Source organism: Rhincodon typus, chromosome 10 (assembly GCF_021869965.1).
Source record: "Rhincodon typus isolate 14 chromosome 10, sRhiTyp1.1, whole genome shotgun sequence".
Lineage (NCBI taxonomy): Eukaryota > Metazoa > Chordata > Chondrichthyes > Orectolobiformes > Rhincodontidae > Rhincodon > Rhincodon typus.
The window spans coordinates 65,733,172-65,750,480 of NC_063341.1; the positions used below are offsets into that span (position 1 = coordinate 65,733,172).

General features: G+C 42.5%; 1 protein-coding gene across 5 annotated transcripts in view; it reads left to right on the forward strand.

The window, feature by feature from the left end:
* glmna (glomulin, FKBP associated protein a) overlaps positions 1–17,309 on the forward strand; it is a 50,553-nt gene that overhangs the window by 14,346 nt on the left and 18,898 nt on the right. For all 5 annotated transcript variants that reach the window (XM_048602223.1, XM_048602221.1, XM_048602224.1 and 2 more), the window contains 3 exons: positions 4,492–4,600; positions 8,916–9,162; positions 9,269–9,371. In XM_048602223.1, the coding sequence (XP_048458180.1) occupies positions 4,492–4,600; positions 8,916–9,162; positions 9,269–9,371 (459 nt within the window). The remainder of the gene's footprint in view (positions 1–4,491; positions 4,601–8,915; positions 9,163–9,268; positions 9,372–17,309) is intronic.

Here is a 17,309-nt window from a genome sequence, read left to right on the forward strand (position 1 = left end):
ATCCTTCCTATAGCTAGGTGACCAAAACTGAACACAATACTCCAAGTGCATCCTCACCAACATCCTGTATAACTGCATCATAATTTCCCAACTTCTATACTCAGTGCCTTGACTAGTGAAGGCCAGTGTGCCAAAAGCCTTCTTTACTTCCCTGTCTACCTACGACTCCATTTTCAGAGAACCGTACACCTGAACTCCAAGGTCAGTCTGTTCCACTACAGTCCTTAAGGCCCTACCATTCACCATGAAACTCCTTCCTTGATTTGACTTTCTAAAATGTAACACCTGACACTTCTCTATATTGAACTCTATTTGTCATTTCTTGGCCCACTTCCCCAGTTGATCAAGATCCCGCTGCAATTTCTGATAAAATTCCTCACTGTCCAGGATACTGCCTGTTTTAGTGTCATTCAGAAAGTTACTAATCATGCCTTATACATTCTCATCCAAGTCATTGATATAGATAACAAACAGCAATAGGCCCAGCACTGACCCCTGAGGCAGACCACTAGTCGCAGGGCTCCAGTGCAACAAGCATCCTTCCACTGTTACTCTCTGCTAACATCAAGCCAATTGTGAATTCAGTTTGCCAATTCTTCATGGATTCTGTGCGATCTAACCTTCCAGAGCAGCCTACCATGTGAAAACTTATGAAAAGCTTTAATGAAATCTACATAAACTACGTCTACTGCCCTGCCCTCATCAACTTTCCTGGGCACTTCATCAACGAACTCTAACAAATTTGTGAGGCATGATCTCCCAAACAAGAAGCCACGCTGACTACTCCTAATCAAACGCTGTTTTTCCAAATGCATGTGTATCTTATCTCTCAGAATTTTCTCAAGTAACATACCTACCACAGGTGTTAAGCTCACTGATCTATAATTCCCAGGTTTTTCTCTGCAGCCCTTCTTGAATAAGGGCACAACATTCGCTACCTACCAGTCTTCCGGGATCTCACCTTTGCCTAACGATGAGTAAATATGTTCCTGCAATTTCTTCTCTAGCCTCTTGCAGGGGTCTTGGATATATCTGGTCAGGACCAGGAGAATTATCCACCTTCATACGTCCTAATACTTCCTCCTCTACTATGATATTGCCACAAACTTCCCCCAGTTCCCAAGTCTTCATGTCTTTCTCCACTGTAAACACAGAGGAGAAATATTCATTCAAGACTCCGCCCATCTCCTGCAGTTACATGTCCACTTTGGTCCTTGAAGGTTCTGATTCTCTCGCTGGTCATTCTTTTTCCTTTAACATACTTAAAGAATCTCTTTGGATTTACCCTGATCTTCTCAGCCAAAGCTATCTCATGCCGCCTTTTCGCTCTCTTGATTTCCTCCTTCAGTAAATTCCTACATCCCTTATAAATTTCCAGGAATTCCCTTGATCCTAGCTGCCTGTTCCTGAGTCGTGCCTCCTTTTTTCTGGTCAAAGCCTCAATATCTCTTATCATCCAGGGTTCCCTACTCCTACCAACCTTGCCCTTCACCCTCACGGGAACTAAAGAACTTGAACTCTAGCTATCACATTTTTAAAAGCTGCCCACTTTCCAGAGGTCCCTTTGCCTGCAAACAAACTACTCCAATCAACCCCTGCAAGCTCCTGTCTAATTCCATCAAAATTTGCCTTGCCCCAGTTTAGAACTTGAACCAGTAGACAAGTTTTGTCCTTCTCCATAACTATTTCAAAATTAATAGAACTATGTTCACTGGTCCCAAAGTGCTCCCCTACTGTCACCTCAGTCACCTGTCCTGCCCTATTTCCCAAGTGTAGATTGAGTTTTGCCCCTTCCCAAGTAGGACCCTCTATATACTGCTTGAGGAAACTTTCCTGAACATATTTAACATATTCCACCCCATCTAAGCCCTTAACACTTTGGCAATCCCAGTCTATGTTAGGAAAATTTAAATCCCCCACTATGACAACCCTATTGCTTCTGCAGTCTCCCTAATCTCCCTGCATGTTTCTCTAATTCCTGTTGACCATTTGGGGGCCTATAGTACAACCCCAACAGCGTCACCATCCCCTTCTTATTTCTTAGCTCCACCCACAAAGCCTCACTGGATGATCCCTCAGTTATTTCATCTCTGACTACAGCTGTGATACCCCCCCAATCAAAAATGCAACCCCCCTCCACTCTTTCCTCTGCCTGTATCCCATCTAAAGCATCTGTAGCCTGGCACATTAAGCTGCCAGTCCTGCCCCTCCCTTAGCCATGTTTCTGTGATGGCTATAATATCAGAGTCCCACATACCTATCCACTCCCTGAGTTCATCGGCCTTACCTGTCAGCCCTTTTGCATTGAAATAGATGCAGTTTAATCCCACGGGCATTCCTTGCTCCCTGTCATGTTCCAGCTTGACCTGTCTCTTCAACCTGCTATTTCTGATTACTGTATCTCCTTCCAGCCTCACACTTGCCTCCCTGCACTTGAGGATCCCACCCCACTGCCAATCTAGTTTAAATCCTCCCTTGCAGCACTAGCAAATCTGCCTCCCAGGATATTCGTCCCCCTCCAGTTCAGGTGCAAAACGCCTCTCCCGAACAAGTCACCTCGGCCCCAGAAAAGATCCCAACGATCTGGGAATCTGAATCCTTGCCCCCTGCACCAATTCTTTAGCCATTCATTCATCTGCCATATCCTCCTGTTCTTACCGCCACTAGCATGTGCCACTGGAAGTAATCCGGAGATTACCACTGTCAAAGTCCTAGTTTTTAACGTTTTTCCTAGCTCTTTATAAACACTTCGCAGGACCTTGTTCCTGTTTCTACCTTTGTCATTCGTGCCAATGTGTACAATGACTTCTGGCTGCTCACCTACCCCACCTCCCCGAGAATGTTCTGCAGCTGCTCTGAGACATCCTGGACCCTGGCACCCGGGAAGCAACACACCATCCTGGATTCCGGTTTGCGTCCACAGAATCTTCTTTCAGTCCCCCTAATTGTCAAATCTCCTGTCACTTATGTCCTGTTTAGCTTTACCCTTTCCCGCTATGCCCCAGAGCCAGTCACAGTACCACCAACCTGGCTACTGTTGCTTTCCCTGATCAGTCATCCTCCCCGACAACAGTATCCAGTATAGTAGGAACTGCAGATGCTGGAGAATCTGAGATAACAAAGTGTAGAGCTGGATGAACACAGCAGGCTAAGCAGCATCAGAGGAGCAAGAAAGCTGACGTTTCGGGCCTAGACCCTTCTTCAGAAATGCACTCAGCATCTTGGATACTCCTGAGTGCATCCAACTCCAGCTCCTTAACACGATCTCCCAGGAGCTGCAGCTGGGGGCACTTCCCACCGGTGTAGTCATTAGGGACGATGGAAGTCTTCCTGAGCACCAGCATTCTGCAGGAGGAGCATGCCAATGCCGTAACTACCATCTCAACTGCTCTAAGACTTAATGTCAAATCAACAAAAATGATCACCTGACAGTGCACTAGTCCTTCAATAATCGGTTGAAGTAAACCTCGATTTGAGGTAAATGATTGGAGTAGAGCTTGTGGAACAAGCTTCATTCTTAAGTTTCTAGGTTAGCTGAAATAACATTTTAAAACCCTGACTCAGTTGTAGCACTCTTGCTTCTGAGTGAGAAACCTGTGGGTTCAAGCCCCCATTCGGTTGAATGTAAAAAGACAGTAAGGCACTAATTTAAACAAGAACAGTAGAATTTTACCCAAGGTCCTGATCAGTTTTTAATCTTTCAAGCAACATCGCTTATGCAGAGAATCTGGCCACTGTCATGTTGCTTGTTTGTGCGAGATTGCTATGCACAAAATTAGCTGCCACATTTCCCACTCGATAAGAGTGACTATACTTCATTGGGTTTGAAGCAGTTTGGGCTGTCCTGAATTGTGAAAGATGCTATATAAATGAAAATGGCATTTTTTTGAGGGTCATGAATTTGTGGCGTTCTCTTCCCTGGGCTCAGTGAAGACAGGCTTATTGAATATTTTTAAGGCTGAGTTAGATTTAGATTCTCGATGAATAAAGGAAAAAGGAATCAAACATTAGGGGCGGTTAGGTGAGTAGATTGAGACCACAGTCAGGAGATCTTTGTGGTCAAATGGCCTATACGTGTTCCTAATTCGACTGCTTGTATGTTCATTTTATAGGAAACTTTGTTTTGTCAAGATTTTTAAATTTTTGAGGAGGTCCGTGGCTTTCCCAGAAAGTCAGGTCAAATTGGATTTCCATCAGAATGCATTACTGATTAAGTGGCAGGAGTTGGAGGTTATGAAGCTCTGTCTAACCGCAGTGTACAGTTAATGCAGTGACAGGGACATTGTAGGATGAAAATTCTATTGAGCAGCTACCTCAAAGCATGATTGAATAAAGCCAAACAAGGAGCATTTGACAAATACAACAGATATGACATTAACAGTTTATATTATTAAAAAAAAGCCTCAAACTTTTAAATTTTATTCTGAAATTGTATTAACTTATCTGAAATTGAGATGAATTTCTTCACAATCTGATGTGTTTTCCTTATAGATAAGTAACCCAAAGGAGCTTCTAGTGGGTTTACTTGAACAGATAGAGGAGTCTGTTGGAAATAACATCGCCAAAATAATCCTATTGCTTCTGCAGCCACTTCAGAGAGGTAATTTGAAATAGTTTATAAATATGAGGATTTTATAGAAAACTATTGTATAATTTATTTCAATGCATGTTAAGACTACGTAGAATCAAATATCTATCACAGCACCAGAGATTGTAAGCAGGGTCTTTGCATTATGGGGTAAGCTCAAATAGGGTCACAACCCTGGGTTGGGATCAGTTACCGTGTCATTAATCTTGACTCGATTGATCAACTTATGCCCATAAGGCACACTTATCCAAGTAAAGATGATTCACAGTTCTAGAACATAGAACAGTACAGTACAGTACAGGCCATTCGGCCCATGATGTTGTGCTGACCTATTATCCTACTCTAAGATCAAATTAACCTGCATACCGTTCATTTTACTATCATCCGTGTGCCTATCCAAGAGTTGCTTAAATGTCCCTAATGTATCTGACTCTACTACCACTGCTGGCAGTGCATTCCATGCACCCACCACTCTCTGTGTAATGAACCTACCTCTGACATCTCCCCTATACCTTCCTCCAATCATCTTAAAATTATACCCCCTCGTGATAGCCATTTCCGTTCTGAGAAAAAGTCTCTGGCTATCCACTCTATCTATGCCTCTCATCATCTTGTACAGCTCTATCAAGTCACCTCTCGTCCTTCTTCGCTCCAATGAGAAAAGCCCTAGCTCCCTCAACCTTTCCTCATAAGACCTGCCCTCCAGTCTAGGCAGCATCCTGGTAAATCTTCTCTGCACCCTTTCTAAAGCTTCCACATCGTTCCAATAATGAGGCGGCCAGAACTGAACACATTATTCCAAGTGTGGTCTAACCAGAGTTTTATAGAGCTGCAGCATAACCTCACGGCTCTTAAATTCAATCCCCCTGCTAATGGAAGCCAACACACCATACTCCTTCTTAACAACCCTATCAACTTGGGTGGCAACTTTGAGGGATCTGTGGATGTGGACTCCAAGATCCCTCTGTTCCTCCACACTGCCAAGAATCCTGCCATTAACCCTGTATTCTGCACTCAAATTCGACCTTCCAAAATGAATCACATCACACTTTTCCGGGTTGAATTCCATCTGCCACTTCTTTACCCAGCTCTGCAATCTGTCAATGTCCCGTTGCAACCTACAACAGCCCTCCATACTATCCACAATTCCACCAACCTTCGTGTCATTGGCAAACTTACTAACCCACTCTTCCACTTCCTCATCCAAGTCATTTCTGAAAATCACAAAGAGCAGAGGTCCCAGATCCCTGCAGAATGCCACTGGTAACCGAGCTCCAGGCTGAATACTTTCTATCTACTACCACCCTCTGTCTTCTATTGGACAGCTAATTCTGTATCCAGACAGACAAATTTCCCTGAATCCCATGCCTCCTTACTTTCTGAATGAGCCTACTATGGGGAACCTTATCGAATGCCTTGCTAAAATCCATATACACCACATCCACTGCTCTACCTTCATCAATGTGTTTTGTCACATCCTCAAATAATTCAATCAGGCTTGTGAGGCATGACCTGCCCCTCACAAAGCCACACTGACTATCTCTAATCAAACTATGCTTTTCCAAATAAACATAAATACTATCTCTTAGAATCCTTTCCTATAATTTGCCCAGTACAGCAGTAAGACTGACTGGTCTGTAATTCCCAGGGTTATCCCTATTCCCTTTCTTGAACAAGGGAATAACATTTGCCACCCTCCGGTCATCTGGTACTACTCCAGTGGACAATGAGGAAGCAAAGATCATCGCCAAAGGTGCTGCAATCTCTTCCCTCACTTCCCATACTAACCATAGGTATATCCTGTCTGGCGTAGGGGACTTACCTATCCTCATGTTTTTCAAAATTTCTAGCGTATCCCCCTTCCTAACATCAGCCTGTTTGATGACCCAAGAAATCCTTCCTGGACACACCTGACAAAATCTGCTCCATCCAAACTATTTGCACTTAGGAGGTTCCAGTCGATATTAGGGAAGTTGAAGTACTCATGACAACAACCCTATTACTTCTGCACCTTTCCAAAATCTGCCTCCCAACCTGTTCCTCAGTGTCTCTGTTGCTCCTGGGGTGTCTACAGAAAACTCCCAATAAAGTGACTGCTCCTTTCCTGTTTCTGACTTCCACCTGTACTGACTCAGTAAAGAAACCCTCCTGCACGACCTCCCTTTCTGCAGCTGTGATACTATCCCTGATTAGCAATGCCACTCCCCCAACTCTTTTACCTCCCTCCCTATTTCTTTTGAAACTTCTAAGCCCTGGAACATCCAACAAACCATTCCTGCCCCTGTGATATTCAAGTCTCCGTGATGGCCACAACATCGTAGCTCCAAGTACTGATCCATGCTCTAAGTGCATCACCCTTATTCCTGACACTTCTTGCGTCAAAATAGACACACTTCAACCTGTCACACTGACTGCAACTTTGCCTTATCAACTGTCTATCCTTCCTCACAGACTCTCTGCATGCTGTATCTGCCTGGACACCAGCTACCCCATCCTCTGATCCATAGCATCCCCCTGACAAACTGGTTTAAACCCTCCTGAACAGCTCGAGCAAACCTCCCATTCAGGATATTGGTGCCCCTCCAGTTCAGGTGCACCCATCCTTCTTGCACAGGTCCCACCTACCCCAGAAGGTAACCCAATGATTCACATATCTGAAGTCCTCCCTCCTATACCAGCTCTGTAGCCACGTGTTCAGCTGCACTCGCTCTCTATTCCTAGCCTCACTAGCCCATGGCATCGGTAGTAATCCTGAGATTACTACTCTGCTTGTCTTGCCTTTTAGCTTCCAACCTAACTCCCTATATTCACTTTTCAGGTCCTCATCCCTTTTCCTAGTTATGTCATTGGTACCGATGTGTACCACAACTTCTGGCTGCTCACCCTCCCCCCTTAAGAATCCTATAGACTCGGTTCGAGACATCCCTGGCCCTGGCACCTGGGAGGCAACATACCATCTGGGAGTCTCGTTTGCAACGCAGAATCTCCTGTCTGTTCCCCTAACCGTTGAATCTCCTATCACTATTGCTCTCCTATTCTCCCCCTTCCCTTCTGAGCCACAGAGCCAGGCTCAGTGCCAGAGACCTGGCCGCTATGGCTTTCCCCTGGTAGGTCGTCCCCCACAACAGTATCCAAAGTGATATACTTATTATTGGGGGGAACGGCCATAGGGGATCCCTGCACTGTCTGCCTATTCCCTTTCCCTCTCCTGACAGTCACCCAGCTACCTTTATCCTGTAACTTAGGTGTGAGTATCTTCCTGTAACTCCTCTCTAGCACCCCCTCAGCCTCGCGAATGATCTGGAGTTCATCCAACTCCAGCTTCAGTTCCCTAACGGGGTCTGTGAGGAGCTGGAGTTGGGTGCACTTCTCGCAGGTGAAGTCAGCAGGGACACTAGTGGTGACCCTTACCTCCCACATCCTACAAGAGGAGCATGCAACTGCCCTAGCTTCCATCCCCTCTGCTCTAAATTGCCAAAAGAGATAAAGAAAAAGTAAGAGAAAAGAAAAATACCTTACCGACCCTCCACACAGAGGCTTTTTTTTGGTTAGAGGAGGAGGATGGGTGGGAGACACTACACGTGTAGTGTTTCGGGTTTAGCCAGTGCCTGAATATATTAGTTCACTTACCCAGCAGTCCCTGTGTCTGCATTTGCTCCTGCTCAGCCTTCGCTCCACCTATTCACGAGGCAATTATTTTATACTCAAACGTAATTTCCTGGCTGCTCCCTGGCTCGCACTCTCCTGACTCCCGCCACTGAAATGCAGCAATCTGGCCCTCCTAAAAATGACACACCAGCCAGTGGCATAAAATCACATGCTCTCTACCCCAGTTCTTGCTTCAAGTGGCCTCTGCAAAAACAAAGCCTTACATATAATTTTGTTGTATTGTCTATTTAATTGAGCTGTCTTTAAAGAAACAATCAGAATGCTTGGGAAGGCAGAATTCATCTTGTTTGAAGACCTTTAGAAATCTTTACTTTTATTCTAAATGTATTAATAAGATTCTGTGATGTACCTATGATGTAATATAAATTTTCAAGACCTAATTCCAAGCTAACCATTACTTGTAATCATAGGAAAATGTCAAGTCTTTCTTAAAAGACCAATTTGCCTTTAATTAAACATATTCCTTAAGCAATGTCTGGCTTGACTACTTTTTGTTAAGTCACAAACTGACTTTGGTTTTAGATATGGTCTGGTATTCTGCAAGTATGGAATTTTAGATTAGTTAATATTTTGTATTTTTGCTTTTCTTGTAATAAAATGTCATTTTAAAGAGGTTTTACTTGATCTCTTGGATTTAATTTCTTAATTTTTTTCCCAGTGCTGTTAAAGATGAAACATAAAAAGGCATATTCTGTGGGGTTGTCTCTTGCAACCATTCATAGCCAACTCTCCAAACTACCTGTACCTTATACTAATGAGCACCGTAAACAGGATGAATATGAACTTTGCAAGTGTTGCATGGCTGTAACCTCTTTTATTAAACCATTTGTGGATGAAGTGAGTGACGCAACAGAATCTGAGGGAAACCCTTCCTGTAATGAGCTAAAGGATGAACTACTGAAATTGTAGGTACTTAATTTTCATTTCAATGATCAGCATGTTGTTGACTAAGGGCTTTTGTCAAACAAATTAATGAATGCCACCTAATTGATGTATTTACAATTGATATAGTTGCATGAAAAGTTTGGAATACCCTCTGCTGACAGCACAATTATGTCCATTAACTGAAGAGATTGAGAACAACTCATTGAAAACCTTTGCTGCTGAAATTGTGGTAAGACTGATCTGACTACATCATTTTATCACCTTACTAGTAAAGTTTTAATCTGTTCCTTTGAAAGTGCATCTGTATTCTACATGTTTATTTCCTACATTCTGAATAAATTAGACCTTAACTAAACAATTTATGTTATTAAATCACAGCATATTTTACAAATTGGTACATGTCCAATTTAAGATTTTTATCTTGCATTTATATAATGGGTTACATACTGCATTTAAGTGGATCAGTACAATCATGTGATTGCTCTAATAGCAATTGTGAAACGAGATTGCATTGAAAGGTTCCTTGGATTGCATTTGTGGACTTCTTTGCCATTATGTTCAAAATCATATAATCAAATAACTTTGCTTCTTCACTCCCTTCAGCTAGCCCACCCAATTAGACTCTCTCTAAGGTTCCCCCTACCTTGGCCCTGAATTTGTATCAATTTTTGTCTTCTCTCATATCTCTCCTCATGCTACCCCTGAGGTAATTTTGCCTGTGAAGAGAAATTTGGAAAGTGCACACAGCATTTAAAGCAAAATGCACAAATTGATGGCACAAACCGGAAGTAGCTAGGTTTATATGAAAGCTATCATAGATTCATCGTTGTATGTTGACGATGGTTGAATATTTAAAGTTATTTAACATCGCAAAAGGTTGAGAAGAAAGGAAAAGGAAATGAGTTATAGGGTGAGATCAGTACAATACAGAAAAATGATTTTGACGTGAAAAATTAAAATTAACCTTATGAAAAGTTCTTGAATAATAGTAGGTGATTTCAAATTTCAGATGATCTAAATCAAATTGGTAATGGTAGACTTGAGGAAATTCATAAAATGTGTTCGGGGCAGTTCTTGGAACAATACGTTGTGGACCCAATCAGGGAATGCACATTTTATATCTGGTAATTTATAATGAAACTGGAATAATTAATTATCACAGAAGTATAATATCCTGTCAGGAATAGTGGTTATAACACGGTAGACAGTGACGTTCAGAATACGGTAGACTTTGATATTCAGTTTGATCAGAAAAATTTGTGTTTGAATTTATTATCAGATAATTATGAACAAGGAACAAGAGTAGGCCAATGTGTTGTTAGGCTGAAAGTACATAACAGGTTCTTTAAGGTCTGATCAAAGTGATTATAAGAAGACACATGCACTTCCATGTATAGCTAATTTTATTAGTTTAGTCTACTTAATACATATACTAATTAATTTGTGAATCTATTAGCTTAAACTACTTTATACCCACGGCTTTGTCTTCATGCCAGGGACTATGGACGCTGGCACTTCGAGCTCTATCTCAGATTCCATGGTACTGGTTTCACAAACCCCAGTCCGATGGTGAATGTCCACGGCCCCCAATCTCTTGAAGCCGGCCCAGTGGGGAAAGTTCAATGAATGGGACAAAGTCCTTGATATTCATACAATTCTGGTTATGAGCTATATCACCATTTCGTAGTACTTCTCGTACTTTTCCAGATATTACATTGTGCAGAAAACAAGTTGAAAACATCTGCAGGTGGCTCCATGTTAACTATATAAATTTATGTTTCCTTCAGACAGACAAGGTTATACAGATACCATCCAGCCAAAACAGGCTATTTTTTACACCAGGCCTATTTTTCCATTTTTGCTTCAGTTGTTCAATGTTGTGTCCAATTGATGCTTAACCATTAACCCCTAATAGTCTGGTTTGGAGACTTTTTTAAGCCCAACACTACAGCCATTCGGCTCTTGAACATGGCCGATCTGATTTTAACTTCAGCTGTATATTCCTGCATACCTCAATAATTTTTCTTGTTGGTAATCAAGAATCTATCTATCTCTGCCTTAAAAATTTTTAAAGATTCTGCATCCATTGCTTCTTGAAGAAGCAAATTCCAACCCTCTGAGAGAAATTTCCTCAACTCTATCTTAAATGAGTGATAGCTTAATTTTAGCTATGATTTCTTGTTCTGGAAAGAATTACGAAGATATGAAGACAGAGTTGGCTAAACTAGATGGGGAAAATAAGTTAAAAGTTAAGATGTTAGATAGGCAGTGACGGACCTATAAGGAGATTGTGGTGAGTACGTTATCGGAAGTGATTCTGAAAGATAGCCTTTACATGCATTTGGAGAGGCAAGGAATGATTAGGGATAGTCAGCATGGTTTAGTGCAAAGGAAATCATGTCTCGACAAACTTGATTGAGTCTTTTTGAGGAAGTAACCAAAAAGTTTGACGAGGGCAGAGCAGTGGATGTTGTTTACTTAGGCTTTACTAAAGTCCTTGAAGGTTCTGCATGGTAAACTAATTAGGAAAGTTAGATACATGGGATTCCAGGTGAGCTTGCCAATAGATACAAAATTGGCCTTATAGTGGGAGACAGAAGGTGAACAAAGGAAAATAGAGCACAAGAACAGGTCATTTGGCCCTCCAAGCCTGTGCCAACACATTTTTCCCTTCCATACTAAAACTGTCTTCACTCACAGGATCTGTATCCCTCTATTCCCTTCCTATTCATGTATTTGTCCAGGTGTTTCTTTAATGCTGCTATTGTCTACTTCCACCACCACCTCTGGCAGTGCATTCCAGGCACTCACCACCCTTTTGTATGAAAAACTTGCCTCGCACATCTCTTAAATTTCACCCCCCTCCCAGCACCTTGAACCTGTGTCCCCTAGTAATCGACCCCGCCACCCTGGGGGAAAAAATCTCATACTTTCCCCTCTGTCCATGTTATTCACAATGTTATAAACTTCTATCAGGTTGCCCCTCAACCTCCTGCATTCTGATGAAAACAAACCCAGTCTATCCAACCATTCTTCATAGGTAAAATCCCCCATACCAGGTAACATCCTGGTAAACCTTTTCTGTACTCTCTCTGAAGCATCCACATCCTTCTGGTAGTGTGGTGACCGGAACTGTACGCAATATTCCAGGTGTGGCCAAATTAACATTTTATAAAGCTGCACCATAAAACTTGCCTATCCTTATACTCAGTGCCTCTTCCAATGAAGGCAAGCATGCCATAGGCCTTTTTCACTACCTTATCTGCCTGAGCTGCCACCTTCAGTGATCTGTGACCTGCACACCCAGATCCCTCTGCATATCAATACTCCTAAGGGTTCTGCCATTCACTGTATAATTCCCGCCTGTACTTGACCTTCCAAAATGCATCACCTCACATTTGTCTCGATTAAAGTCCATCTGGCATTTTTCTGCCCATGCCTTCACCTGATCTACATCCTGCTGTATGCTCTGACAATCCTCCTCACTATCTGCAACTCCACCAATCTTTGTATCGTCCGCAAACTTAGTAATTTGACCAGCCATGTTTCCTTCCAAATCATTTATATAGACCACGAACAGCAGAGGTCCCAGCACTGATCTCTGTGGAACACCACCAGTCACAACCCTCCATTCTGAAAATTATCCCTCCACCGCTACCTTCTGTCTCCAATGACTAAGCCAGTTCTGTATCCATCTTGCCAGCTCACCTCTGATACCATGTGACTCCACCTTTTGTAGCAGTCTGCCATAAGGCTTGTCAAAGGCTTTACTGAAGTCCATGTAGACAACATCAACCGCTTTTCCCTCATCAATCATCTTTGTCACCACCTCAAAAAACTTGATCAGGTTAGTGAGGCATGACCTCCCCTACACAAAACCATGTTGTCTATTGCTAACAAGTCCATTTGCTTCTAAATACGTATAGATCTTATCCCTGAGAATCTTACCACTGACGTGAGGCTCACAGGCTTGTAATTTCCAGGATTATCCCTGTTACCCTTCTTAAACAATGGGTCAACATTGGCTATTCTCCAGTCCTCTGGGACCACACCTCTGGCTAAAGAGGATACAAAGATATCTGTCAATTTATTCTCTTGCCTCCCTTAATATTATGGGATAGATCCCATCAGATGCGGGGACTTACCTACCTTAATACCTTTTAAGACTCACAACATCTCTTCCTTTTTAATAGCAACTTGGTATAGAAATTCAAAACTCCCTTCCCTGAGATCATCCTCCACCAATTCCTTCTCTAAAGGTGGCGGTGGAGGGTTGGTTTTCAAATTGAAGGCCTGTGACCAGCGGTGTTTGGTACTGGGTCTACATTTTTCTGTCATTTACATGAATGATTTGGATGATGATATAGGAGGCATGCTTAATAAGTTTGCTTGTGACTCTAAAATTGGTGGTATTGTGAACAGTAAAGAAGATTATTTAATATTACAAAGAGATCTTGATCATTTGGGTCATTGGGCTGAGGAGTGGCAGATGAAGGTTTTTAATTTGGATAAATGTGAGTTATTGTATTTTGGTAAAACAAACAAGGGCAGCACTTGTATAATTAATGGTAGGGCCCCGGGTAGTGTCGTAGACACCTAGCGGTTCCGCTACATAATTCTTTGAAATTTGCATCATAGGCAGACAGGGTGGTTAAGAAGACATTCGGCATGCTTACCTTCATTGCTCAGACCTTTGACTATAGGAATTGGGAGGTCATGTTGAGTTCGTACAGGGCATTGATGAGGCCTCTTCTGGAGTACTGTGTGCAGTTCTGGTTGCCCTATTATAGGAAGGATATTATTAAACTGGAGAGGGTTCAGAAAAGATTTACTAGAATTTTGCCAGGAATGGAGGGTTTGAGTTATAAAAGTAGGCTAGATGGGCTGGGACATTCTTCACTGGAGCATAGAAGGTGAGGGGTTAGTTTGAGAACATGGTCAGCATGGACTAGTTGGACCAAAGACTCATACAGCAAGGAAACAAATCCTATGAGATACTACTCCATACTGAAGACCAGATATGCAGCATTCAAGTTGGATGACCCAGACTACTACAGGACATCCAGATATGACCACCGCAAAACCATCAGGGATGTCAAGAGGCAGTACCGGACCAAGTCAGAGGCCTAAATCTACCAAACAGACTCTCACTGCCAATGGCAAGGCCTAAACAACCTTACATTATGCAAAATGAAGCAGAGCAAGATAGCCATCAAAGACACATCCCTCCCTGATGTCCTTTCTATGCTCGGTTTGAGCAGAATGCCAGCGGTGCAGTGACACCAGCTCTGACAGCCCCGGACACACCTGTTCCCTTGGTCACATCTGCAGACATCAGATCGGTCTTCCTGGGAGCCAACCCAAGGAAAGCAACAGGCCCAGACAGTCTCCCCGGCTGAGCACTCGCATACCGTGCAGATCAACTGTGTGGAGGTATTCACTGACACCTTCAACCTTTCCTTCCCACAAGCCGAAGTCCCCATCTGCTTCAAGAAGACTACCATCATCCCGCAATGTGCCTTAATGATTACCGCCCAATAGCTCTGACCTCAGTAATCATGAAGTTCTTCGAGTGGCTGGCCATGGCCCACATCAACTCAAGTCCCCCAGCCTGCCTCAATCCCCTACAATTTGCCTACTGACATAACAGGTACACAGTTGATGCCATATTCCTAGCCCTGCACTCAATCCTGGGAACATCTGGACAACAAAGACACCCATGTCAGATTCCTGCTCATTGACTACATCTCTGCCTTCAACACCTTTATCTGCTCCAGACTGATCTCAAAACTCCGTGACCTTGGTCTCAGCTCCATCCTCTGCAACTGGACCCTCAGCTTTTTGATCTACAAACTGCAATCCGTGAAGATAGATAACAGCACCTCCTTCACAATAATACTCAACACTGGAGCCCTCCAAGGATGCATCGTCAGCCCCCTACTGTACTTCTTGTACACCCACGACTGTGTTGCCAAATTCCGAATCAATGCCATCTACAAGTTTGCTGACGACACCACCATAGTAGGACGGATATTTAACAACAACGAGTCAAAATACTGAAGGTAGATAGAGGGCTTGGTGACTTGGTGCAGTGAGAACAACCTCTCTGTCAACGTCGGCAAAGCTAAAGAATTGATCATTGACTCCAGAAAGAAAGGAGGAGAGCATACCCCCATTGATGTCAACGGAACTGAAGCTGAGGGTGAAGACCATCAAGTTCCTCGGCATGACGATAACCGACAACCTGTCCTAGGCTTCCCATGTAGATGCGACGGTCAAGAAAGTGCAACAACACCTCTTCTTCCTCAGGAAATTTGGCGTGTCCATAAGGATCTTGACCAGCTTCTACGAATGCACCATTGAAAGCATACTGTCTGGGTGCATAACGGCCTGGTATGGCAACTGCTCTGCCTGCCCAGGACCGTAAGAAACTACAGAAGGTGGTGTGCACAACCCAAACCATCACGGAAGCCAACCTTCCATCCATGGACTCCATTTACACAGCTCACTGCTGCAGAAAGGCTGCCAACATCATCAAAGACCCATTGCACCCTGGTAATGATCTCCCATAGCCTCTTCCGTTGGGCAGAAGATATAGAAGCCTGAACACGCACACCGGCAGATTGGAGAACAGCTTCTTCCTGGCCATTATCAGACTGATGAATGGACTGTCTAGCCTTAAATAATGCTGATCTTGCTAACGTTGATCTCGCCTAGTGCACACCTGTGTGCAATGTAACCTGTATGCCTCTGTATAAGTCTTTGATCAGTACATCCTTGCTTACTATGATCTGCCTGCACTGCTTGTAAACCAAGCTTTTTATTGTATTTTGGTGCACTTAACAATAAATCAATCAATCAATCAATCTTATTACTTGATATATTCCATTGAGAAAGAAAGCCTCTTTGAAAAGGATGAAGCATCCATGGCTTATTAAGGAATTTAAAAATAATTTCAGGTTGAAAGAAAAGGCATTCAATGCTGCAGAGATTAGTAAAAGGTCAGAAGACTAGGAAAATTTTAGAAGTAGACAAGGATAATAAAAATAAACCCGAAAGAACTGTGGATGCTGTAAATCAGGAACAAAAACAAAGTTGCTGGAAAAGCTCAGCAGGTCTGGCAGCATCTATGAAGGAGAAAACAGAGTTAACGTTTCAGGTATGGTGACCCTTCCTCAGAACTGGAATAGTAAAAAGTTGAGAGAAATTACAATGAGAGTATATTAGCAATAAATCTTAGAAAAAGTAAGAATTTCTGCAAATATATGAAGGATTGGAAAAATTGAAGTAAACTTTGGTCACTTAGAGGACAAGACTGGAGGATTAGTGATGGAAATCAAGAGAATGGCAGAGAATTAGAACAGGTGTTTTGTATCAAGTATCTTCATTATAGAAGACATCTGACGAATAGTAGAAAATCAGGGGGAAAAGGGAGGGAAGAACTTAAACGATCAAGATCACTACAGGAAAAAAAACTAGGAAAATTAATGAGATCTGACAGCCTGCAATCTGGATCCTAAAAAGAAGTAGGTACAGAGATAGAGGACGCATTAATTGTAACCTTCCAAAATTCCTTGTAGACTTGTGAAATGTTAAGTTTTTGCTTCAAATTGCTGGATACAGAAGTAGAGGTGGGACTTTCATATGTGGGACTTAGCGGCCTTTTTATCTATTTGCCCAACATAGGTTATCCATGCTAGGATAAGAAAATACAGCCCAAGAGTCTGCAAAGTGTTAATGTTATGTTAATGTTAACAGTTGATGTTAATGCTGGATAAGTCCGTCCAAGAATGAAATCTGGCTTGATACATCATATGTTTAATTTTTGCGGTTGATTAATAACCCTGGTTAGTTATGAAACATCTTCACACAATACCACACAAATTCTCTTTAACAACCGAACATAATTTATGACACAAAAAGCTTCAACTATTTATTGAAAACAGTTCAGAAGATCAAAAACGTGACAATTTTTCAATTTTTTTTCCCATGACTGTTACAGAGACCAAATCTCTGAGAAATATCACTCCTATCTCAACTTTTTAAAATGTTTACTTAACCAATTTTACCCAGATTCTTTTTCTTGGACTGTGGAGACGACTTCCAGGTCAGCTGGCAAGAATCGCTTGCAATTTTGATGCCCTAGACATTTTTCAGTTCAAACAAC